At 42.5% G+C, this 27,404-nt stretch overlaps 1 protein-coding gene across 2 annotated transcripts in view; it reads right to left on the reverse strand.

Moving 5' to 3' along the window:
* The window catches only part of AK5 (adenylate kinase 5), a 248,648-nt gene that overhangs the window by 23,330 nt on the left and 197,914 nt on the right, over nucleotides 1–27,404 (reverse strand). For both annotated transcript variants that reach the window (XM_061186427.1, XM_061186428.1), the window contains exons 11-12: nucleotides 11,452–11,615; nucleotides 9,093–9,209 (exon numbers count right to left, since the gene is read on the reverse strand). In XM_061186427.1, the coding sequence (XP_061042410.1) occupies nucleotides 9,093–9,209; nucleotides 11,452–11,615 (281 nt within the window). The remainder of the gene's footprint in view (nucleotides 1–9,092; nucleotides 9,210–11,451; nucleotides 11,616–27,404) is intronic.

The raw sequence follows: 27,404 nt of genomic DNA on the forward strand, positions 1-27,404 counted from the left end.
TTCTTCCACTGATGCTTTTAACACCTAAAAGTTTTTGAAATGTTTGAGTGAAATACCATTCAATCATTTTTCAAAACGCTTTGATATATTCCTTTAGAAAGTCCCTTGGAGTAGCTCTGCCTTTTTTCCCTGGACCATGGTTAGTCTCTAACACAGCGGTCCCCAACCTTTTTGGCACCAGGGATGCTTTCGTGGAAGACAATTTTTCCACGGACCCATGGGGCGGAGGCGGGGGGATGGTTCAGGCGGTAATATGAGCAATGGGGAGCCATGGGGGGCGATGAGGAGCCATGGGGGGCGATGGGGAGTGGCTGAGGAAGCTTCGCTCGCTCACCCCCACTCACCTCCTGCTGCGCGGCCCGGTTCCTAACAGGCTGAGGACCCGTACCAGTCTGCTGGGGGCTGGGGACCCCTGCTCTAACATCCCATGGAGGGGAGAACAGAGAACTCTGTCCTTGTCTGGATGAGTCACAGAGACTTGGGGACAACTCCATGTCCCCAGCACTCCCCTGCTGGCTCCCTGGAATTCTGCCACAGCAGTACTGGGCTCTTCATGGCCTTTGGGTATTCAGGGGACCCTTATTAGAGCACAAGTGCCCTTGGGAGGGCATTGAGATATGTAAGAACATTTCAGCAGCTGGCGCACTATGCCATCGCTCTAACCCCTGTGGGGAGGAAATGGAGGCCCACAGAGGTTAACTTGCCCCAAATCACTGAGGACTAGTTAGTGACAGTCCTGAGCCAGCTGCGTGTAACTCCAAAGCCTGGTGACTTCACCCTAGTGGAGGGTGCCAGAGCCTTCAGAATGGGACTCAGGCCAGATGTCTGGTGGGCCAAGTGGAGCCAGGAGAGGAGGGTGGGGTAGTAGGAAAAGAAGTGGACGGTGTCAGAGGCCATTTAATTTTATTTTGCGGAAACTTGCTTTCGCTGCATCTGGGGATCTAGCTGGGATCGGCACTCACTCCAGCTGAGAGCAGCCCACCAGGATGAGGATGTCAGCTGACTTGTGATGATGGCTTTGCCTGGAGAATTCCAGCAGGTAGAGCAGGAGGAGGCGTTTACCCTGCTCTCCTCTGACCCCCACTTTAGTTTTCTTCTGATTAAGTCAGGACACGGGTTAGGCCATATTACCAGTGGGCAGGGTCCTGCCATTCAGGAGCTCTCTACGGTTCAGAGTACCAGCTTTCTTGTTCTCTCTGGGTGCCTCAGTTTCCTCATTTTAAATGAGGATGACAAGAGTTTCTGCCTCATAGGATGGCTGCCGAGGATTAAATGAGTTAATACATGGCCCATTTCAAGCACTGCATAAATGTGAGCTAATGTTATTTAATGTGGGCCTGGCAATATTCATTTTCATCCCTTTGCATTTTGTAAAAGCCCCTGTTGGTCAGATTTGAATTTAGAAAGAGTCAGAGGCCCCACCCGTGCTTTTAGCCTAAGTCGTGCACTCCAGCGTGTCTACCAGCCTCACTGCACTGGGAGGTAAGGCCCGGCTAACAACAGAGCCACAGGCCTATTTCCCATTTGCTCTCACTCCTGAGCTTTATCCCCTTGGGGAACCTCAGTAGAAAAGGGGTGATGGGGTCATTCCAGCATTGCTGAACACGCAACCCTAATAATAATAATACCACCCCATCGCCACCGTAACGTCTGCCCTGGTGCTGCCATTACATAGCTCAAAAGTTCTGCAATGAACCGGAAGTTGGAAGAAGAGAGTGGAGGGGCTTCCCTGGTGGTGCAGTGGTTGAGAATCCGCCTGCCAATGCAGGGCACACGGGTTCGAGCCCTGGTCCGGGAAGATCCCACATGCCGCGGAGCAACTGGGCCCGTGAGCCACAACTACTGAGCCTGCGCGTCTGGAGCCTGTGCTCGGCAACAAGAGAGGCCGCGACAGTGAGAGGCCCGCGCACCGCGATGAAGAGTGGCCCCCGCTCGCCACCACTAGAGAAAGCCCTCGCACAGAAACGAAGATCCAACACACCCAAAAATAAATAAATAAATAAATAAATTTAAAATTTCCTTTCTCTTCTTTAAAAAAAAAAAAAAAAAAAAGAAGAGAGTGGAAAATCCCGAGGTGGTCCCAAGGCTTGCCACAATTCCAAACCACTAGGACACACCAACTAGAATGTTCCTTGGCCAGACTCATAACCTTTTTTTTTTTTTTGCTAAGAGTTCATTCCGAAGATTAGAATACACTTATAAACAGAATCATTGATTCTGTAGATGAACAGTGTTATGAGACAGTTCAGAGCTGTCAGGCAGAGGGATACACCATCATTATCCACACATCCAGGAAACTCATCTGCATAGTCAGGCTAAGGGCAGAATTTCAGCTAAGAGGCTTCTGGGAGGAAAAGGCAAGAGCAAACCCGTGCATTTCACTTCTGTTAACATGTGTTTGGCTTGGCTGCTGAAATGTTGGGTCAACACAGGAAAGTGTTTCGATTTCACACCAGGGAGTCAGGCTAAGCACACACCCTCCTTGAGATGAGAATAATCTATCAAGTGGGGATAATAATACCTACTGAATAGGATTGTAAAGATTAATACAATTAATACAATCCTGAATAGGATTGTAAAGATTAATACAATGACATGGGTAAAGCATCTAGTTCAGTTCTGGGCACATTTTAAGTGCTCAAAAAATAACAGCTATTATTCAGATAGTTATGTGTCCTGTCTGAGTTTAACTGCATGAAAATAGGCAGAACCAAGACCGGAAGAACAAACATCAGAGTGTTATCTCTGGGTGGTTACTTAGTCTTTGTTTTACATTTTCCTGTATTGTCTCATATCTATATAATTCCTACTTCTATAATCAGAAAAAATATACATCATTTTGAAAAAAACCCCATAACAATTTATTGAACATCATATGCAGGCTTATACATATATAAGGCACATTTCAAGGATTTCAGCCAATCCTCTCAACAAGCACTGAGGTAGCAATTTTGTCTTTTTTTAACTGAAATATAGTTGACATACAATATTATGTTCGTTTCAGGTGTACTACGTAATGCTTTAACACTCGCATATACATTATGAAATGATCACCATGATGAGTCTAGTTACCATCTCTCCTCATACAAAGTTATTACGATATTACTGACCATATTCCCTATGCTGTATATTATATCCCTGTGACTTATTTATTATATAACTGGAGGTTTGTACATCTTAATCCTCTTCACTTTTTTGCCCACTCCCCACCCCCTCCCTTCTGGCAACCACCTGTTTGTTCTCTGTATCTGTGAATCTGTTTTTGTTTTGGTTTGTTTGTTTGGTTTTTTAGATTCCACATATAAATAGATCATGAGGTATTTGTCTTTCTCTGTCTGACTCATCTCACTTAGCAAAATACCCTCTAAATCCATCTATGTTGTTGCAAATGACAAGATTTCTTTTCTTTCTTTTTTTTTTAATGGCTGGAGGTAGCTATTTTCCACCTATATTTTATAGAAGAGGAAATTGAACTATGTATAGTTAAATGACTTGTCTTGGACTTATAAAGCCAGGCTCTAAATACAGGCCTGTGCCACGAAGTGACTAAAACCAGGGGTTTGCAAATGGGGTGGGAGCTGGTGGTTAGAAACCCCAACTCCTCCTTCATATTCCTTCTCTCTCTCTCTCTCTCTCTCTCTCTCTCTCTCTCTCTCTCTCACACACACACACACACACAGTGACAACCTTCCCTTCCTTAACACACTATGTTGGATACTGAAGGCGTAGATCATTAATTCGATGGGGGGAAAACTAGGCTTGGGAACAGAAGATAGGGTGGTAATAGAGAAAGCACATACAGACTTAACCCTAAGCTGTGGACATGAGTTTGCACTTGGTCTTTAGTGGTGTTGTGTATGGTAGCCAAGCAGATCCTCAAAGGACCTGCCTCTCAGAGCAAGCAGCTACAGTATGCAAACACATCAGCCTAACTAACTGAACTGGATTTTTTTCAGCCACAGATGGTCCCAAGCATAGACACACCAGTCTCTGTGAGACAGAAGGGCTGGTGACGCGTCTATGGGCTGGAAAACCATCCGTAGGCCTGAATGGGCTTCAAACAGAGTCGCAGGCCTGACAGGTACACAAAAAACACTCACTGTGCTCTCAGCCAGGCTTATTACCCTGAATCTCTGGGGAAAATCGTACATCTGTATTTGTCTTTGCCAAATTTCAAATGAATTGCTTGCCTGTAATTTGGAGGGGGCTGTACAAATGATTGGTCCCTTCAGGGCATAAATGAATCAACAGCGGCTCATTCCGTGTTTGTAGCATCTTTGTGGTTCTGGTCAGGTTTAAAGCAGTGCTTGTCTTGGAGGGCTGGATGTGTTCTCTTGCACACAAGCCAAATTGGTATTAGAATCTTCTAACTTGCTGTACCCAGGGACAAATGAAGATCACGCTTGATCTTTGCAAACTCCTTCCAGCAGAATGCAAAAGACCGCCTTCGTAGACATCTCACTTGAAGGTCGCCGGTTCATTAATGAAAGGGGGCACTTGTATATTTTTGGAAGTGCGTCATGAATTTTAGCATTGGTTGAAACTATCCCGTCATCACGTTGATGACTGTTTCTCACTCCTAAGTTCTAGTTAAGTCTCTTATCTGACACTTTCTAAAACCTGTCTGAATGGGACCCACAGTGGGGAAGGAAGTTTTGCTTTACTTTAGGAAGATCGTATGGGTGATTTGAATTCATATTTACCCAAAGGCCAGGGATAGACTGGTTGGCCATCTAAAGTCCTGAACTCACCCATCCTGGGTTATAAGCAAATGAGAAAGGCATAATGGAGCAAGAATTTATGGTCTTGAATGAAATGTGATTGAAAAATGGGTGACCCTAAAGTAGATAATATTTTATAACCTTTTATAGCTTAGGAAACACATTTATATGTGTTACATCATTTGATGCTCACAAAACCCTCTAAATAGGATTTGGCAGCTACATTATTCTCTCTATTTTACAGAGGAGGAATCTGAAGTTGAGTGACATGCCCAGGGTCACACTAATCTATGACCCAGGTGAACATCCAGCTTTTTTGACTCCAGACAGCATAAGTGATGCGCTTTAAAGATGTCACCTTGGGAGGCGCTACATGAGGGCCACAGTGCTGTCACTGCATAGGCCTAAGTTGTGATATTTGCCTTCAGACCCAGTTTAAAAAGTTCCCAAAGGAGAACAAAGATCATAATTTTGTTGTTGTTTGCACACACTAGTTGACAAAAAAGATGCTTATCTTTGCCCTACACCTTATTTATCACACTTGGCCATTTGGGGGTTTCAAAGAATATTGTACTACCACTGAGAGCAATTAAAAAAAGACATTGAAAAGGATATTTTCCCCAGCACTTCCAAGCAAGTTCGTGACCTTTCCTGACTGTCCCAGAGACCCTGCCAGGACTCTCGGACCTTAAGTTCACGGGCAAGGTCAAGTGTGAGATAATCTGGTGGGGTGCTGCCACCTTGAAGCCTGAACCTCAATCAACATTGCTGACTGGCAGCAGTTAGCGCTCATCTCCCTTGTGTGTGTGTGGTTTTTTCTTTTTTTAAGGTTTTGCCCTCTTGTGTTTCAATGGCGTGTTTACACAACTGCCAATCTCCAATAAGCAGGGAGCCCCTCAAGGGCCCCCGACCACCCCTTCCTCTTCTCTGGATCTCCCCTCACCCTTGGCCTTGCAGAGGCCCTAATTCAGAGGTGGTGCAGGAAAGATGCCCTTGTTCCTCAGTTCAAGAGTATCCCCAGGAGCCTTATTTACAGCCTGGACACTGGCTAGAATAACAGAATAAACAAAAATGTAAGACAATCCACGGAATACTTAATATTGTTAAGATGTCAATACTACAAAAGTGATCTACAGATTTAATATAATCCTTATCAAAGTTCCAATGACATTTTTTTGTTGTTGTTGCAGAAATAGAAATATCCACCCTAAAATTCATGTGGAATCTCAAGGGACCCTGAATAGCCAAAGCAACCTTGAAAAAGAACAAAGTTGGAGGGCTCTTACTTCCTGATTTGAAAACTATTACAAAGCTACAGTAATCAAGACAGTGTGGTACTGGCATAAAGTCAGTAACTTAGACCAATGTAATATAATATAGAACCCAAAAATGAACTCTCAGATACACAGTCAAATGATTTTTGACAAGGGTCCAAGACCACTCAATGGGGAAAAAACAGTCTTTTCAATCAGTGGTGTTGGGACAACTGGTGATCTCCATGCAAAGAATAGAATTGGACCCTTACATTACACCGCATACAAAAATTAGGTCAAGATGGATTAAAGACTTAAACGTAAGAGTGAAAACTGCAAAATTCTTAAGAGAAAACAGGGGAAAAGCTTCATGACACTGGATTTGACAATAATTTCTTGGACATGATACCAAAAGCACAGGAGACAAAAGCAAAAATAGATAAATTGGATTATATCAAAATTAAAAACTTCTGTGCATCAAAGGACACAATCAACAGAGTAAAAAGGCAACCTATGTAATGGGAGAAAATGTTAGCAAATCATATATCTGATAGGGGGTTAAAATCCAGAACATAACCCAGACTCCTACAATTCAACAACAAAAACCAAACAACCTGGTTAAAAAATGCGCAAAAGACTTGAACAGACATTTCTCCAAAGGAGACATACAAATGGCCAACAAGCACATGAAAAGATGCTCAATATCATTAATCATTAGGGAAATGCAAACCCAAATCACAATGAGATACCACTTCACATCCATTAGGATGGTTACTACCAAAAAAACAGACAATATGTGTTGGCGAGGATGTAGAGAAACTGAAACCGTTATGCACTGCTGGTGGGAATGTAAAATGGTGCAGCCACTATGGCTGGCAGTATGTATGCATATGTATTGATTCCTCAAAAAATTAAAAATAGAATTACCATATGATCGTGCAATTTCACTTCTGTGTATATACCCAAAAGACTTGAAAGCAGGGTCTTGAAGAGCAATCTGTGCACGCACATTCATAGCAGCATTATTTACAATAGGCAAAAAGTCTAAGTAACCCAAGTAGCCATCAATGAATGAATGGATAAGCAAAATATTATTCATCCTTAACAAGGAAGGAAATTTTAACACATGCTGCAACATGAATGAACCTTGAGGACATTATGCTAAATGAAATAAGCCAGTGACAAAAGGACAAATCTGATTCCACTTATGTGAGGTACCTAGAGTAGTCAATTCATAAAGACAGAAAGTGGAACAGTGGTTGTCAGGGGGTGGGGGACAGGGAAATGGGGAGTTTAATAAGTGTAGAGTTTCAGTTTTGCAAGTTGAAAAGAGTTCTGGAGATTGGTTGCACAACAATACGAATACACTTAACATGACTGAAGCGTACACTTAAAATTGGTTAAGATGGTAAATTTTATGTTCTGTAAATATACAGAACATGGTAAAATATTACCATGATTAAAAAAAAAACTAGAACAATCCTCCCAATTCCATTTTGTAAAAAAGTGGTTGATTATATAGAAATCTGAGCTCTTAAAGTGGTTTGTTTGGTGGGAGAAGGCTGTTTAGATTTCTGGTACATGAGTGCCCATCAGGAACCACCTGGAACTGCCACAGTCCCAGGTGCTGCCACACAAATCCATTTCTCCCTGCCCACCCCCATCTTGTTGATAAAGGCTCCTGAGTTGAGATTCAGAAAGTCAGTCCCGGGGGTTAGAGCCCACCCTTGGCAACTGGGATTTTTTCTCTGACTCTGGTTGCAAATAGGAAATGTAAGGGAAGATGAGCAATTGTCCTTTAAGTATTTAGATACCATCTAAGGAAATTAATTAAAACAGAGACTCAGAAGGAGGTCAAACTAACTCCCAGGGGACACACAAGTACCATTACCCCTAATCAACGTTGCAGTGTTAGAGATGGATGGAGATGGGCCCCCCAAATCTTAGTCCTACCGGTAGTTGTCACTTACCAGTGAGTTGGCACTTACTGGCTGTGGGGCTGTGGGCAAGTCATGTAACCTCTCTGGGCTTAACTCATCACCTTTACCATGAAGAAAATACCTCCTCTCTCTATCTAAAAGGTTATTAAAAATATATCAAATGAAATAACATATATAAAAGTGTTTTAAAAACTAGTCTAAAGAGATCTCTATATAAATATTAATTCTTGTAGGCTCTGGAATCTTGGTTTAATAAATGGGGACAATTGTTTCCCTCTTGCTTGGACTTTGTAAAATTAGAGGTAATGCATGTAAAGTGTATAGCCCAGGACTTAGCCCAAAGTAGGCTCAATAAATGATAGGAACAATATTTTTTACTTCCTGCTGTTCCCCTGTGAGTGGCCTCCTAGTGAAGAGGGTGGGACCTATATCTGATGCTGGGATGGTCAGAGGGGTACATATATCTGATTCTGCCTGTCCAGCAATCTTTCTCCTTGCCTTCTTCTACGGGCATCCTATTTTTCTTTGGGTAATTCCCTTCCCTTTCTTTTCATGGTTCTGGTGTGGTGCCCATTCTTGCCCAACTCTTCCCCTTGCTTCACTTCCTGGGGAGAGCCATCAATCAGGAAACCTTTGGTCTGCCTGGTTCAGGTGTGGTGCCCATTCTCCCTCCTTTCCTCCCATCCTTGCCCTGGTCCTCCAGGCTGGACCAGGATATTCCTGGATATCCACAGTGATTGGTTCAGTGATGAGCCCAGGACCTGATAATCCAGGATAATGAAACAAAATCCTGGGTTTTTTGCTGCAGAATAGAAACACTTTTCTGTGAGATCACTTAGATGGTAGAATATAAGCCTGTAACAGGAAGAAAATGAGGCCAACGCAAAGAAAGAATATCCAAGAGATGGAGAACGTCAGATCACTGATGAACAAATTTGAATACATGGATCCAACCAGGTGTGAACTGCTCTTGGAAGTTTTAGTTACTTGAACCCATAAATCCACCACCAGCGTCCCCACCCTCCACCCTGTTTTTGGCCTGCATGCTGAGTTTCTGCCATTTGTAATAGAAAGTTTTATTTAATGTAATTGAGAAAGGCATAGACTTTGAATTTATCCCCCAGCCTCGATGATGTCCCCTATTTTTCTTCTGGTATGATCCCCATAACAACACTCACCCTACGTCCGAACTCTTCCCCTTGCTTCACTTCCTGAGGATAGCCATCAATCAGGAAACCCTTGGTGTTTCTGAGGTTGGCCACCATGGCCTCCTTCAGGAGCTCCAGAATGATGCCCTGGAGCAGAGGGAGAGCAGTCAGGACCCGAGCTCTTCCACAGAACAGCACTGGAGTCAGCACAGTTCTCCCGAGCCATCCCATCACGGGAGGGAGAGAGATAACCGTAAGATGTTGAGAACAAACTTATGGATACCAAGGAGGGAAGTGGGGGGAGTGGGATGAATTGGGAGACTGGGCTTGACATATATACACTAATATGTATAAAATAGATAACTAATGAGAACCCACTGTACAGCACAGGGAACTATACTCAACGCTCTGTGGTGACCTAAGTGGGAAGGAAATCTAAAAAAGAGGGGATGTATGTATACGTATAACTGATTCACTTTGCTGTACAGCAGAAACTAACACAACAGTGTAAAGCAACTAATACTCCAATACAAATTAGTTAAAAAAAGATTAACAGCAGGCAGCAATATACTGTATTTCATCAACTCCAAATCTAACCCCCCCCCCTCATTTTAATGTCTATGGAATTGGTAGGTATCTTACAGTCAGTGCTGGGTCATAGTTTAATTGTTAGTGTTTTTTTCTTACCGGTATATTTTTATTGGCTATATTTTACTGAGGTGTCTAAAAATAATGACATCTTAGATTAGGTGAAATATACTGCTATATTTCATAGAGTAGCACTCCTTGAATTAGGCCTAATGCCAGTTTAAAACTAGACAAAACACGGTATAAAATGTGCTTCACTGTTGATTTGTTCCAGTAAATATTTTATAAAATTTGACACACACTGACTTGAGGAGACTTTCAGTAGATACGAAGTAGCATTTTCTAGCAATATCACTTTGTTAAAAAATTTGCTTTAACTTGCGCTTATGGAAAATAAGGAAGGAGAGATACATGGAAGCTTGGGAACAGATGTAGGAAAATGCCACCAGCTGCCCAAACTGGGGGGAATTCCTTGTGTTCTCTGGGTCCCAGGCATCCTCTGACTCTTGGCAGGGACTTGGGGAATGCAGCCATCATAAGGGTGGTCAGAAACTATCCCTAGATAATAATGAATTAAATCTGCATGAAGCTTACATTCTAGTGAAAAAGACAGATAATAGATGAACAAGTAAATATATAGGAATAATCAGCTAGAGAGAACTACTAGGAACAAAATTAAAGCAGGACAGAAGAAGCACAATGTTACAGGTGCTATTTTAGATGGGGTGCTCAGCAAGGGCCTCTTTGATAAATTGTGATATTTAAGTAGAGATCTGGATGAAATAAAGGAGCAAACTATATGCATATATGAAGGAAGAGGGCTCAGGCTAAGGAAACAGCAAGTGCAAAGGCCCTGAGGCAGGAACAGCCTGGCCTGTGGGAGAAACAATGAGGAAGTGACTGGTTGGGTGAGAGTGAACGTGAGAGTGGTGGGAAACAGTGTCAGAGAGCAAGCTGGAGTCCAGAGCCACGGGAAGGACTCTGGATTTCATTCTAAGTGTGGTGAGGAGCTGTTGGAAGCCTCTGGGGAAGGGGATAAACGTTTTCAAGAAATCACTCTGGCTGCTGTGAAAAGAGTAAACTGTAGCGGGAAAAGAGTGGGCAGAAGGAAGCCCACTGAGAGTCAACTGCAATGGTCTGTTTCCTTTCATGAGGACCATTCTGGCTTCCAGGTGGGAAACAGACTGTAGCTGGTTGAAGAGGAAGCATAAAGCTCTGTTATCTAATAGGGGCTGCATTGTACGAGCCCTGACTACAGAGCCTAGTGTGGGACCTAGTCTGGAAGGGATGAATGTTTTTTGATACCCGTGGCATCCAGCTTCTCAGAGATGGGCAGTGACTTGAAAACAAACCAAAAAAGGTAAATAAAAGGGATATTCTTTACTTCAGCCACACAAGGAAGATACCAAATTTCAAGTTAATGTCATTATACCTCTCAGATCTAGACCAAAATGTTGTTTTTTATTTTCCAGTGGGTTCTAATTCTAGGTTCTGCTGCACCAAGCTCACTTCTGCATTGAAGATTTTAACTGTAAAGCGGGGACCAATTTTAGAAGAAAATACGAAACAAGGTAACATTCAAGGGGCTGGAAGAGCAACAAGACAGAAGGAACCTGGGCCTGGACAACTTGATCTGGCAGATGCGTCTCTGCTGCGGACCTCCCGCCTGCCTCTGGACTGTTACATAAGAAAGAAATGAAATACAGCTATTGTCCTTTTTGGGTTTCTTTGTTCCAGAAGCTTAGATTAATTGCAACACTCCCAAATCTCTCCCCAGCCAGAGAAGGCAGCTGTTGCTTACTGAGGGCACCAGCTCTCCACGTTCCATGATGTTTCTGATCAATTTGCTTCTTTCAGATTCTGATGACAGCTCATTCCGTAGGAGCTTGCCAGTCGAGAGATGTGTAAATCCGTATTTTTCCACCAGCTTTTCACACTGTGTGCCTTTGCCAGAGCCTGGGCCACCTAGAAAAGAAGTCATGTATTAGACATCCATCCCAAATCTGGTGCCTCATTTTGGGCTATAATCACCATGGTGAGCAGGCCTCAGTGCTTCATCCACCAGCATGGACTGAGCAGTGATGATTTACCGGGAGCGTGTCCAGAGCTGTGGATACAGGGGAGAATGGGACACAGACCTTGCCCTCAACAAGCTTACTGTCCATGGACGGCAGATGGTGTTGTAGACAAAAAACAGCAGTCACTATAGGTGGTCTAGTGGGGAGGAGTTCCAGCTGTTACAGGGGGCAGAGCAGGGGTCCACAATCCCAATTTGGTAGACACGCATGTCAGAGAAGTTTCCTGGGGCACTGAATCCACTCATGTGCAAAGCACGGACCACAGTGCCTGATACACTGTGAATGTTCAACAAATGCTAGCCATTACTTTTAAAATAAATTGTTTTCAAATTTATGGTTACCAAAGTAGCAAGAGGAGGGGGATAAATTAGGAGTTTGGGATTAACATATACACACTACTATATATAAAATAGATAACCAACAAGGACCTACTGTATAGCACAAGGAACTATACTCAATATTTTATAATAACCTATAAGAGAAAAGAATCTGAAAAAGAGAAGATAAATATATAACTGAATCACTGTGCTGTGCACCTGAAGCTAGCACAACATTGTAAATCAACTATATTTCAATAAAAATATTGTTTTCATTTTCAAACACAAACCTACAGAAGAGTTATGAGTACAAAGAACTTTCTGAAACATTTAAGAATCAGCGGCCAACCTGATGCCTCATGGCTACAGAACACTTTAATGTCATTTCCTCCGGACAAGGAACCAAACACATCCTCCTAAATAACTACATCTTCAGACCCCATTCACATTTCAGTGGAATTGTCCCAATCATCTCAATAATGTCCTCTGAAGCCGATGGATCAAGTTCAGAATCATGTGCTGCCTTTGGTTGTCATGTCCTTCTGGTCTTCTTCCCGAAGGAACAGTTCCTCCGTGTTTCCCTGACACTTTTGAGGATTATAAATAGTTATTTTATAGAATGTCCCTCAATATGAATTTTTCTGTTGTTTTCTAGCTATTATTACTGATGATCTCCCATAGTCCTTTGATGAACATTACATCTTGACTCTTTCCTTGCCCCTCCCTAAGTTCAACTAGTTGCTAAGTTGTAAGCTTTTACATCTTGAAAATAATAGCTAACCTTTGCCAAGTGCTTACTGTACTGGTCACTGCTCTAAGCATTTTGTGTATATTAATTTTAAATGATCTTAAGAGAGGCAGACACTGGTATTATTCCCATTTTACAGATGGGGAAGTGGAGGCACTGAGAAGTTAGCTGCCTTAGGTGGCAAGAGCAAGTAAGTAGCAGTCTAGGATTCGAAGCCTGGACTCTGGCTCTCAGAGGTGTTCCCACCTCTCTTGGCTGCTGCGCCCAGATTCACCTCCACGGTTCAGGTCCTCATGCTCTCGGTGTACAGCAGCCATCCCGCCTCTGCGTTGGGCAATGGGTGAGGCTTTGAGGTCCAGCAGACCTGCTAGCAGGATGATTTGCCTGAAAAGCATGTCACCGCCCAGCTCAGAGCATTCAGTGGCTTGCCATTCCTCACAGAATGAAATCCCAACTCCTTAGAGTGGCATTTCTAGCTTCTAGAATCTAGTTCCATCCAACCTCTCCAACCTTCTTTTTTTTTTTTTTTAATTATTTATTTATTTATTTATTTATTTATGGCTGTGTTGGGTCTTCGTTTCTGTGCGAGGGCTTTCTCTAGTTGCGGCAAGTGGGGGCCACCCTTCATCGAGGTGCGTGGGCCTCTCACTATCGTGGCCTCTCTTGTTGCAGGCTCCAGACGCGCAGGCTCAGTAGTTGTGGCTCACGGGCTTGGTTGCTCCGCGGCATGTGGGATCTTCCCAGACCAGGGCTCGAACCCATGTCCCCTGCATTGGCAGGCAGACTCTCAACCACTGCACCACCAGGGAAGCCCCTCCAACCTTTTTCTTCATTTCTTATCCTCACCCAACATTGTCATGTCCAACTGTAGACTGTCCCTTCCTCAAGACATACTTTTTAAAAAAACTTTGAGATAATTGCAGATTCACATTCGTAAGAATAATATAGAGAGATCCCATGTATCCTTTACCAATTTTCCCTTGTGGTGACATCTTGCAAAACTACAGCACAATATCACAACCAGAATATTAGCATTGATGCAATGAAGATATAGAACATTTCCATCACCACAAGAATCCCTCATGTTTTCCTTTTATAGCCACACCCACCTCTCTCCTACACACAGCCCCTCCATCCTTAACCTCTGGCAACCACTAAATCTGTCTATAACTATGTCATTCTGAGAAAATTATATAAATGGAACCATAGACATCAAGATATGCTTTTCCAACGTGCTTTTGCTATTCTTGGGTCCTCAGCCTGGAAGGCTTTTGCTTCCCCCTCTATCAAGACCCTCTTTATCCCTTAGGCCTGGACCCAGTGCTGCCCCCTTCTGGCATCAGCTTGTCCCCCTCACCTCCCTTGGGGTGAGTGATGTAACCAGGGCTTGGGTGCCCTTGGCCTGTCTTATGCTTGGTCTAGGTCTCCCACTCGACTTTCTGCCCCACAGTGCCTATAGCACAGCACCTGTACACTGTAGGTGCTTCTTAACGCCTGGAGGATTCCCTGTTAAAAGGAAATATTGAACTGAAATGTAAAGCACAATTGAGGTTTTTAGCATAGCAATGAGGATTTACGACTTGTTCTGCAATTTTCCTGGCTGGCCTCTCTTCGTATTCAAAACTCCTTTCTCAGAACAATTGGCAAGACCCCTCTTGAGGGGCATTAGTTGTGGTCCCTCATCAGTAGAAGGGCCTCTCACTCCCTCTCCTTTGCCTTGGCAGGAAATCCAGGAAAGGTCCACGTTTTCTGACTTCTGCTCATCTGTACAGCTGCTCTCAGCCAAATGGGGAGGGTTCAGACCCCTCACAGTATTGTCATGGATGGCCTAGATGTAGTAGGAAAACGGCAATTACCAAGGCTTGCAAAAATAATGCAGGCCACTTAGCAGGAGCGGCCGATTGCCAGCTAATGCTACTGTTTGCTCCCAGCACTACGACTCCTGTCTCCTGAGATAATGGAAATGGAGAGTGGAAACAAGGGAAGGCCACTCAGGGGAGAAGTGCTTCCAGATAAAGGAGTAAGGGGAACAAAGGGCTAGGCTCCTGCAGCGGCCACGAGGGCTTCTGTGGCCGGATTTACCTAGAAACTCTTTTGCTGGGATGGCTGGAAGCCAGTCACATGGGAAAGATATTTTCAGACTTGGCTTACAGGGCAAAAATGCTGCGTTCCAATTATTTTCTTCCTTCAGCAACCTACTAATATGACTATTACAGCTTTTGCTCCTCTAAAATATTATTTAATAAATCTCGACACAAAGGCAATTAAAAATCTTCAGCTCAAATTAACCACAGCTGTGTGTGAAGCAGCAGCCACTGCCCCAGTTAGAAACCTTTCGTGGGAGCGACAGCTGCAAATTCTTAACATTCTTGGGCAAACGGTGCAGGCACAGTGGAATTTTAAGTAATCTACACAATGGTTTGATTCTTCCCACGGCTCCAAACTCAAGAACAAAGTGATTATTATCACTGCCGTGAAGGCACAAAAACTGCTAGGAGATGTATGAATTTTCATACACTGTCACTGACATTTCTTTGAGGCCTTCAATTATGACTTTTAAATTAAAAGCAATGGAGCCTTGATATCCTTCTGGGATAATTTGTTACATGGGAAAAACTCTTTTGAGGTGCCACATATCTGAACAAGTGGGCTGTGGTCTCTGGTTTTGAGATGACTGACAGAGATGTGCCGTCACATTTACCGTCATCTCACTGATTTTTCCTGTATCACTACTCAAGGCTCAACCCCTGAACAAACCTATACACAATACTGCATGGTGTGATTCACAAAGCCAGCCTGGGGTAGGAGGTTCCATTTCGAAAGGGTCTGTCAACACTTCAAAAAAAAAAGTGAAAAATCTTTATTCTCAACCAATGTGATTAAAATTTTTTTCCATGTGAGGCCAAAGGTGCTATATTGTGAGAAGTGTAGATACTGTGGACCTCCAGCTCAGTGCATCCCTTTCCTTAACGCTGCACCGAAGGAAGGGGAAGAAGAGCCTGCAGGAGATTTGGGAGCCCAGGGTCCATGGCTGGATTCTCCCTCGCGCATTCTCCTTGGTACCTGGTGTTCTCTGAGGTGGAAGTGAAACAAGCTGCATCACCTGAGCATGCCCGCCTGAGCCACCTTTTCCAGAGTGCTTTCTATCTTCTGGGGCAATCCTCTCGGGGGACAGCTCCTGGATTCATTAGCTAGGCTCTGCAGGAGAAGACCTGCCTCCTATGTGACTTTGCAGGGTGCTTGGCCTCAGGGCGAAAAGAACAAAATGGCAAAGCTGGTGTGTTAGAGCACGTTCTGCACTCAGAAAGAAAGCCCAAGTAAATACTGATGTCAGGTTGATAATTAGCTGGATCCCAAATACAAACAAATGCATGGACATAAGTTTCCATTACACTTAACAGTGTTTTGAATAGTAATTGTGTAGAGCAGGCTCTAGTGTCCTTGGTTGATATTTTACTGTATCTTGTTAACTGTAGGATGCAACCTGGAACTAAGCATGAGGCCTATTAATACTGCTCTTCATTTGACAAACATCTGTTGGGCAGCTACTCTGGGTCAGACACTGTGCTAAGAGCTGGGAATCGAAAGATTCAGAGGCCCTGTCTTCCATCAGAGAACTCACCCTCTAAGGGGAAGCCGACAGGTGAGCCCAGCATCACAGCAGTGTGAGGGGGCTACAGGCCAGGCCTGTCAACACCACTGCAGGGGTGCTGGGTGGGACGCCTCGCTCAGGCAGGGGAAAACACGTATGATTACCTTTGCTAACACCTGGGAGGTGTGGAAAAGAGGAGCAAAAGGCTGAACTTGGTATCTTCAGCAAAGTGACTTGGAACATGAAAAGGTCTTGCAGAGAATGGTGGGACAGGGAGCATGGTGTACTGGGAAGGGCACAGGACAGACGGGTCGAGTAATAACCCCTGGCTCTACCACTTACTAGTCGAGTGGTTCTGGGTGAGTCTTTTAACTTCTCTGAGTCTTGGTTTCCTCATCTGTAAAATGGGGGGAAATAAGAACCAACTCGCTGCCTCATTCTACCTTTGCTCTCCTTCCTCCTCATCTTCCATTCCTGACCAGTCACTAAGCAACTTTGAAAAGTTGAGTCTACATTTGAAAAGTTTCTGAAATCTGTCCCTTTGTCCCAAATCTCCCTTGTCACATCTCTCTGCCAAAAAAAATTGGTGCTTGATAAATGCTACTTATAACGCAAGGCGGTTACTCATCCCGTTAGCTCTTCCTGAGCTAACATCTGCAGGGTGTCATCCAGCATATCAAGGTTGGAATCAAACATAACCCAACAACAAGTATGGGGACTAGCCATGACTCCGAGACGTCCAGACCACTTGCAGGTAATTAAGATATATATTAGTGTCTGTGTTGACACACACACACACACACATACATATTTGACTGTACATTTACAAATATATGTATCTGGTTTGGAAAACTCATAAAGTTTATTTTCTCTAAGGCAAAGCAGAGGGGACAGCATTCTACAGGCTCTAATGTCATCAACAAAGTTTTTCAGGCCTTAATTCCCATCCCACCCCAGCCTCAGTGTTCTCTAAACCTCTTTAGCACCAATGACCTTCATCACTAACCCAATTTTAGCTCGCCTTTGATCTGGATGAAGCTGAGAGTTCATCATTACTTGGGTCTGTCCTCCCACCCTGCTCACGTCTTCTTCTTCTCCCTGTCTCTTTTCTCTTGACCTCACTTCTTCTCAACTTGTTCTCTGTTCTCACTGTGACCTCATCGAGTAGCTCCATTCCCTTTGGGCTCCACTTACCTCCCTGACCAGCTGGACACCAGGCCCTTTCTAGTAACTCTGAATCCTTTGCACCCTTTGAATTCTATTGTGACTGTGATGAGAACCACCAGCCTGCTCTCTGCCCAACCCACCATTTACTTGATTTGCATCTACTCTGGGTTGCCAAGAATTCCATAAGAAGGTCAGAAAACCGAGCCAACTGGGTTTCTATCTAACTTCATAATAGCTTTTAATGCTTCTTGGCAGATACAGTCTTCTTTTGCTGATACCAAAATCGATGTCCAAGGATGGATTCTAACATATTTCCCCATTGTCCGTAAATCCTCAAACATACTCTTATTCCTCTCACTTTTAACAGGCATTTACATCTTCCTATTATTCACTAAGAAGGTGAAGATTATCTTCTTTCCTCAACATTTTCAAAATATGTGTATCTTCATCCTTTGTCCTCCATCTCTCCTTTCTCTCATTTGGAAGATGCTATACAACTAGTCAGCCTAAGGCTAACTTCTCTGCTTTGGCTCTTGTAGCACCTCGGTGTTTTCCTTCATAGCATTCTTCACAGAATATAATTACTATCTATCTCTCTGTCTATCTGTCATCTATCTATCTATCTATCTATCTATCTATTTATCTATCTATCATCTATTATCTATATATCCATTGTCTATATCTTTCACCTATCTCTTATCATCTATCATATCTATCAATTATCTATCATCTATATCTATCCATCATCTATATCTACCTATCATCTATCCATCTACTGTCTCTATCACCTATCCTATCTACCTATCTACCTATCTATCATCTATAGTTTACTTAAAGTCTGTCTTCCATATTAGACTCTACAGGATATGGGTATGCTTTGCTTACCACAGTGCCCAAACATAGTGCCTCAAATACTGTAGTCTACTGTGTTTCTAAGTTGTCTACATTATAATAGTGACTGAAATAGTAAATACTTCGATGGTGAATGGATCCTCTCTTCCTGCCTGCTCCAAACACTTGATCCTCTCTTTCTAGTGCACATTAAATTCATTCCTCTCTGTTGGCACCATCTCTTCTGTAAACAACATGCCTAGCTCTTCCCCATCCAAATAAAAATATTTCCACCATTGTCTGTATCCTCTAGTTATCTTTACATTCTTTCCCTTTCTTCCAGTAGCCTGAAACTGCCCATTTCCATTTCCTCCTCTTTTATTGACTCCTTAGCCTCTTGCAAGCCACCTCCTACCCTCATCATTCTCTGAAATTGATCTTTAAAGTTCAACAGTAATTGCATAATTGTCATCTTATTCAATGACCTTCTTCTAGTCTTTACTGTCTTTGACTCTTTAGTAGCATTTAACACCACTGATAAACATCTTAAAATTCTCTTTTCCCTTGATTTCCAGACACATAATTTGCCCATTTTCTCTCCCTTCCTTTGCCAGGCAGAAACTCACAGAGAGTAGAAACTGCTTTATTTATGTTGGTCTCCCCACAGAACCTTGCAAAGTATCACAGGCAATTGTTGAATAGAGTCAATGTCTAGGAGCCTTATGGCCCCACAAGAGTGACAACTATATTCCTTTTCCCATTAAAGGAACCCTGGACCAAAGGAATCGAGTTCTAGGTTCACACCCCAGACCTTTATCTGGTGAGATGACTTTAATGGAGTCACTTATCTTCTCTGAGCTTCAACCTCTTCAATTACAAAATAGAGATGATCATCACGCCTATTGGTTGTGAGGACAAAATGTGATAATGCATATAAACTGCTTGGAACAGTAGCTGGCACAGTGAAATACTCAATAAGCATCATGATTATTATCTGTAAAATGAGGCAGCTCGTGTTAGTGATGCTTAGAAGTCCTCCCAGCTCTAACATTCTGTGCTTTTACAAAGATTAGATACATCATTTTATATTGTGGTACTATTTTAACATCTTTAAAGACAGATAGTCTTCACAGTCACAGCCTGTGAAGTTATCAAATCTTCTGCAAATCAAACTATCCTATTTTTAGATAGTCCTCAGTGTTGTTTAAAAATCTATCAGATTTCTACCTCTTGAAATATTTCTTTCTGTCTGAATGAAAATGGGCTTTAAGATAGGGTTCAGTTTTTTGTAACTGTATGATTCCTTTAAGAGAAAAGCTATTCTGCCATCAAATCATGAAATGACTGTGACCTAGGAATGATCTTCAACCATTGTGGGCCCATGAGTCACTTTAAATATCCTGTATCTTGGGTGAGCTGTGTCACCATGCAGAGTTTCAGCAGGGCTGCTGGGAATTGGCTTTCTCTGACCAGAAACAGTTAAGAAAAATAGATCTTTATCCTCAAAGACAGTATCTCTATTCGTTCCGAAATGCACTGCTGCTTCAGGTTATTTGCCGAATAGGATGAAGAATGCCAGTGATAGGGTCAGCTGAAGGTTATGTGGAAGAATTTCACACGGGACTGGGAACTTCTTGATAGCAGGGACTGTGCCTTATTTATCGGTACGTGGTGTATAGTAGGCACGCAATAGTTATTAGATCAATCAATGAATAAATGACTGAATGGATGGATGGTGAATGATCTGGGAGCTTCAGGGAGGTAGCCTCCTAACATTGGGAGTTAGGAGACCTTGGTTCTAGACCATTCCTGGTTTGAACTAGCCGAGAGATCTTGGGAGAGTCACTCTGCCTCCTCAGATGCTATAGCTTCCTTGTCTGTAAATCAGAGTCTGGATTAAATTAGTGGTTTCCTGTGCTATTTTATATTACATTTCCTAAATATTCCAGCTTCTCTTCAATAGTGCTTCTCCCTGAGGAAATATTACTCATCCCCACCTTTTGAACTTAAAAGTCCCCAAGTGACTTGCTTTGGCCAGTGAACTGGGGGCAGAGGTGGATGTGTGTCATATTTAGGCAGAGGTTTTTATAGCCAATGCATGGTTTTCTGTGTCTCTTTTCTCTTTGCCATGAAACTAGCAATATTTTGGATAGTAGGGGCTCCATCAGCATGGTTACCATAGTGAAGCCCAGTCAACTGTTGACAAACATGTAGCATTAGTCCAGAAAAAGAAGAAGAAGAGGAGGAGGTGTAGGAGGAAGAAGAAAAAGAAGAAACATCTTTGTTGTTCTACATCACAGAGATTTTTAGTTATGCTTCTTACTACAGCATAACTTAGCTTCTTCTGACTGATACGTTCCCAAACTTGACTGTGCATCAGAATCACCTGGGGAGGTTGAAAAATTGCTGAATCAGTAGATCTCTGAACCTCTGGGGTTGAGGCCTTGGAATTTATAGTTTTAGAAAGTTCCCCAGGGAAAGTATACAGATATTGGCAATTGACTTTGAAATATGTAAGGAAAAAAAGATGTGTTGATGGGTGGATAAAGGGGTGGATAGACGGAAAGATACGTGAGAAAACAGTTATTGTAAATGTTAATGGCAGAATCTAGGCAGTGGGTTTACAAGTGTTCACTATAAAATTCTTTCAGCTTTGCTGAATATTTGAAATATTTTCAAAATAAAAAGAGATCTTAAAAAAAATTTCCTCAGGTGATTCTGATGGTTAGCTTGATTTGAACTTCTAGACTAGATAATCTAAGGAAGGCCATTTGCTGCGAATGCCCCAGTAGTCACTGCAGGAAGTCTGTAGTGTTGATCTTTCTTTTAATATTTACAATGTAATAATTCTGAGATAATGATTCTATCATGAGTGAATATAATGGTTAATGAGAATCCGCATTGCCTTATCAAAAGCAAGGCTATCTTTTCTGTTGCAGATGAGGGAACTTATTGTTTTCTCAGCATTGAGCTGGAGGTAACGGGAGGGGGATTATGGCCTATTTTGTACCAACGGAGTGGGTCAGAGACAAGTTCGAGAGGTCACTGCGGACTGTTCAGATAAAGGTATCCGGTTCACAGTGCTTTTGGCTTGATATTTGACCCTAATAAGTATCTATCTATATGTTCTATTTGTAATAATTCATTTAATGCTTACAACTATGTGAAGTAGGTGCTCTTTGTAACTCTATTATACAGATGAAAAAACTATGCCCAAGGGCCAACTGTACCTTGGTAAACACTAAGCTTTATAGCCTCTCATACGTAAGGTCATTCTGGAAATCAGACCAACCTGCTGTGCAGAAAAGCACTGTACAGTCTTCAGTCAATCAGAATGGTCACCGGGAGATGGGTTTTCATCATGGACCCCTAGGGTTGCCAGCTGAAATACGGGCTGTCCAGTAGATATTGCATGAAACATGCTTACACTAAACACTGTCACTGCTTATCTAAAATCCAAATTTAATTGTGTCTCATATTTTTATTTGTTAAACCTGTCAAATCTATCAGGCCCCACCAGTTATTAGCTTAGAGACTTTTGGGAGACATGATTTTATCTCTGTTCTGACAACTCTAATGGTTTGTGATTCTGCGATTCATTCAGCTAAAACCATCACAGCCATAGCGAGACATGTGAAATGTCTAATTAAGACAAGACACTGAAACTGGATTCCACGACTCTAGCTCTTAACATAGACAGATGACAAGGAAGGTTCAGGTCTTGGGGGAGAGGAAATCACAGGCACCATGATGGTGATTCCTAAACATTTACACCCCATGATGCTCCTACAGCTCATAGCACCCCAACCCCATCTCATCCCAACAGGGACAGAGGCAAGATTTTCAAACTGCTCACAAGTAAATACCACTAAAAACCCTGTCCTTTGTTCTTCACCCGGAGATCTCCAGGGTCTATTCCAGACACAACTCATCAAACTTACAGACTGGAGCCTTCTAATAGTTGCTTCATCAGGCTCTGCTTGTTTGGGTCTCTGAATTCTTGGACTTCATTCTTCTAGAGTACTCCTCTTCCAAATTCTTAAACTTATCAAGCCACCTTTTCCCCTATTTTGTAGACCCTTCACACTATGATCTTAGGCACACATTAAATGACTATAATAGGCAATTTATAATCCAGCTTCTCCTCTCTATTTTTTCCCTTCTTCTATATAAAATAATCTTTCTCGACTGTACAAGAAATATATGCTCCTTATTGAATATTTAGACAACTTGAAAAAGTGAAAAGAAGAAAAATCTCTCATGGTCTCACTCCCCAAATGTAACTGCCAAAAATACATTTTGTTTTGTTTCTTTGCAGCTTTTTTTTTCTACATATGCTTTTCTGGTTTGGTTTTCGTTGGGAATCTGTACGCTTTGCTATTTCTCCTCTTTGGGCTTTTGTATTCTCATATGAAAATGAGCTTGTTGGACTAGATAAATTCCAAGGTCATTTCCAACACTACCATTCTATGTTTTTGTCTTTGCTAGAGAACTTGGAGAATATTTGTGCTTGCAGTCTATTTTTGTACTGTAAAAGGAAGTGAGGATATTTAAGATGGTTAGGGACATTTGCAGTGGATGTTAGTTGGATTACATCTGGGGTTTTGTGTTCAATTTTGGGCCATACCACGGAAACTGGAAGTCTTATACACTGTGATGAGAATATAAAATTGGTGTAAACTTTCTAAAGAGCAATTTGGTAATATAAGTCAAAAGTTTTAAAAGTTTTCAGGTCAATGGATTTATCCTAAGGGGAGAAAATCATGTTTTAGTTACATAGATATTCACAGCATTTTTAATGAAAGCAAAAAATTTAGTAAAAATGCATGACAATAGGAATAAACTAAATAAATTATAATATAGCAATACAAAAGAATAGTATGCGGTCATTAAAATGATGCATTGAAAGAAGACAGATAAAACCGAATACATACAGTGTGATTCCATTTACATAACGTTCAAAAATATCTATGGCATTTTTTGCAGGGGGCAGTGAATAGAAGAGGGCACAGGGACGCTTCTGGGATTGTGGTTATGTTTTTTTTTTTTTAACATCTTTATTGGAGTATAATTGCTTTACAATGGTGTGTTAGTTTCTGCTTTATAACAAAGTGAATCAGCTATACATATACATATATCCCCATATCCCCTCCCTCTTGCGTCTCCCTCCCACCCTCCCTATCCCACCCTTCTAGGTGGTCACAAAGCACCGAGCTGATCTCCCTGTGCTATGTGGCTGCTTCCCACTAGCTATCTATTTTATATTTGGTAGTATATATAAGTCCATGCCACTCTCTCACTTTGTCCCAGCTTACCCTTCCCCCTCCCCGTGTCCTCAAGTCCATTCTCTACATCTGCATCTTTATTCCTGTCCTGCCCCTAGCTTCTTCAGAACCATGGATTCTGGTTATGCTTAATCTCTTGATCTGAGTGTTGGTAAGATGCGTGCGTCCACTTAGTGAAAATTCATCAAGCTAAACACTTACGATCCAAGTGGTTTTCTGTTTTGTTTCAGTTCAGTTACCAAAATACCTTTAAAAAATTAAATAATTGATTCAGTCTTAGAAAGATGCCCATGATATCTTGTTAAGTATAAGAAGTAGGTTTCAAAGTTGCATGTTCTCATTTTAATGAAAAACATATATTTAAAATATATATACATAGAAAAAAATCTAAGAGGAATGTAAGTCAAAATCTTAATACTATTCACTCCCAGGCTTTGGGATTTTGGGTGATTTGTTGTTGTTGATACATGTTTTCTAGAATGAAGGTGTAATATTTTGTAAAAAGAAAAATCCTTAAACAAAAATTCTGGAGAAATTTTGGCTACATGTGTTCAAGAGACCTGAGGGGGTGAAAAATGATGAAATTAGTATTTATGCATTTATTCCATAAGTTAATATGGAGAATCCACACGAGCAATACAGTATTTCAGTATTGAGGACACAAGGATTGAGGACATAAGGACACAAGCTGGGCACAGTGCCCAGCTCTCAAGGAGCTTACAGCCTATAGAATAACAGAAGAAGCTGGATGTTCTTAATCAGATGAAAACATGACTCATAGGGAAGTTATACATGTCTTCAAATATTTGAATGGCTACAATGATGGAGAGGAAGCTGATTTGTTCTGTGCTGCTCTGCAGGGCAGGATTAGACAAAACAGCGGAAGTTTTGACAGAGCAGGTTTTGACTAGGTCTTAGGAAGACCTTCTTAAAGACAGTAGCTGCGCAACAGAAAGAGACCCTCTCACCTGCAGGGAGACCAAGCACATGCAGCCAGTTCTCTCCACTGGGGCTCAAGCCTAGGATAGTCCCTTCCAGTGATGTTGTGCAGTGTTGGAGTTAACAGTTTAATTTAGGGCTCTTCCTTCTTTGGAGAGGACTTGAAAACAAGGGCTCTAACCAGTTGTTTTTGTTCAGTCTGAGATACTGGAGATGCAAATCTTTTCTTTCTTTCTTTCTTTTTTTAAAAAAATATTTATTTATTTTATTTTATTTTTGGCTGTGTCGGGTCTTAGTTGCGGTGTCTGGGCTCTTAGTTGTGGCACGCGGGCTCCAGAGTGTGCAGGCTCAGTAGTTGTGGCATGCAGGCTCAGTAGTTGTGGTGTGCGGGCTCTCTAGTTGTGCGGGGGCTCGAGGGAGTGGGCTCTGTAGTTGTGGCATGCAGGCTTAGTTGCCTCGCGGCATGTGGGATCTTTTCCCGGACCAGGGATTGAACCCACGTCCCCTGCATTGGAAGGCAGACTCTTAACCACTGGACCACCAGGGCAGTCCCACAAACCTTTTCTAAGTTTGCATCCTCCTACCCCTATTTTCCCTGAGAACATAAAAAAAAAAAAATCCTGTAAAACTAGAAGGTAAATATGAGAGGTGTATGGGCAGATTCATCAAGGGAAGTTTTTCCCTCCTGGTGTTTGCTTGCCTGTTTACCAGCCCTGGACTGGTCCTTGGTCAACATCTCTTTGATCACATCATTCCTCAGCATCCAGGGCTTCTGTGATTTGGCCATTTCCTTTCTGTCCCTGGGTCAGGAGGGGCATACTCCTACCACTGTGATTGGTTCCTTACTTAAAATTTCCCTTCTTGGAGCCCCCCATCTCCCCAACCCTCTCCCAAACTTAGGGGACCCCATCCATTCTCTGAGGCTCCCCTTGGTTCTCAGCTTCTCCAAAAAGGGGCTCCCGACCATTCAGCCATTGTGCTTTCTTCATCCCCTCATCCCTGCTAACACTCACTGAATAGCTCCTTTGTCCACCTGCCCTGTATTGATTCTAAAGTTTTCATAAGCATTAATTCTTGCTTCATCAAATAGATTATAAGCTCCTTGAGGGGTGATGACATTAAAAATTAAAAAAATTCTCCCTTGTATTTACTGTAGTGATGATGCATAATTCAGCTTTTTCTTGCTCTCCTATCTTTAATGACAATTTAGCAACATATGAACTCCAGTCCATACTCCCTTCTCTGAAGGATGGTGACACTCGGAATCAGTACAACCAATGGAATGATTTGCCAGCTCTTTGTTTTGTATTTTGCTTCCTGGCATCTATGCTAGCTACATAGTGGTGACTGGAACTTGATTCTGATACAGAAGCCACATGCTACCTTACCCAGCAAAAGCCATATTTGTTTTTGTCTTTGTTTGGTGGGAAGGGGCCAGGAAGCCTTCGTGAAGAGTCCATATTGCTCTTTCAGGACCCATCCAGAGGAAGAATCTCTTAGTTATAGCTGGTTCTTAAAAATGGCCAAGGCTTATAGTTTTACTTAAAACCTCTGCTCTTATCATTATGACTCCAAAATGGTTATTAGTAGAAGACAGGTTAATACTGTTATTTCTGACACCGTGTCTTTATTTACCACAACTGAGCTTGGGGAACGTGGGGACAATAACTTAATCTTAGCTCTCATCATCTTGCTTTCTCATTCATTCATTCGTTCATTCATTCTAAAGACTTATATTGAACACCTACTAAGTGCCAGGTTTCTCACTACTTAACATTCTCTTCCATTCTCAACAATAGATGTTGGAATGAGGGACAGTCTGGGGGCTTGCCTCCCCCAAGACCAAGCTGAGGACTTCCAAGAAAAACACAACTCTGCTCTGCATGCTGCTCTGCCCACGCCAGCTTCCCATGTGTTTACTCCAGGAGTTAGTCCAAGCAGGGAAATATATAATTGGACCAAATATGTTCCTTCCCCTTTAAACTAAGGTCATTGGGCAAGTGTGTGGTGCGAACATGGTGATCAGCTTTCTGGTAGAAGACATTCCTCGAGACGTGGTAGGACCATCAGGAGCACTGCCTTCAGAGTCAGTGCTCCAGAAAATATGGGAAGAAAATATCAACTGGGTCACAGGAAGCTGTCATGTTAAAGCAAAATAGCCGCATTCGCTTATGAGGAAAGAGTCCTTCATTGCCTTGACCATCTGATGGTTTAAATATATTTCATTTACAGCTAAAAAGGGACTTCCCTGGTGATGCAGTGGATAAGAATCCGTCTGCCAATGCAGGGAACACGGGTTCGATCCCTGGTCCGGGAAGATCCTACGTGCCACGGAGCAACTAAGCCCGTGCGCCACAACTACTGAGCCCACGAGCCATAACTACTGAAGCCCACGTGCCTAGATCCTGTGCTCTGCAACAAGAGAAGCCACCGCAATGAGAAGCCCGCGCACTGCAATGAAGAGTAGCCCCTGTTCTCTGCAACTAGAGAAAGCTCACGCGCAGCAATGAAGACCCAACACGGCCAAAAATAAATAAATAAACAAATGAACATGTTTTTACAGCTAAAAAGGTGCTCTGAGACTCTCGGTTCTAGAGCTTGGAGCAAAATGAGAGGGAAATACTTTGGGAATGTTACGTATAGGAAGGCCAAAGTCCAAAACAGTCACTGCCCCCTTAATCACTGGCTTGTTATTCTGTTTCGTTCCTCAAGGCTAAATATGGTCTTCCACAGTAAAAACTTGTTGTGTTGTTGTAAACAACTGCAGGAATGTGTCCACAAGAGGAAATGGCAGTCA

This window comes from Eubalaena glacialis, chromosome 3 (assembly GCF_028564815.1).
Source record: "Eubalaena glacialis isolate mEubGla1 chromosome 3, mEubGla1.1.hap2.+ XY, whole genome shotgun sequence".
NCBI classification, from domain to species: domain Eukaryota; kingdom Metazoa; phylum Chordata; class Mammalia; order Artiodactyla; family Balaenidae; genus Eubalaena; species Eubalaena glacialis.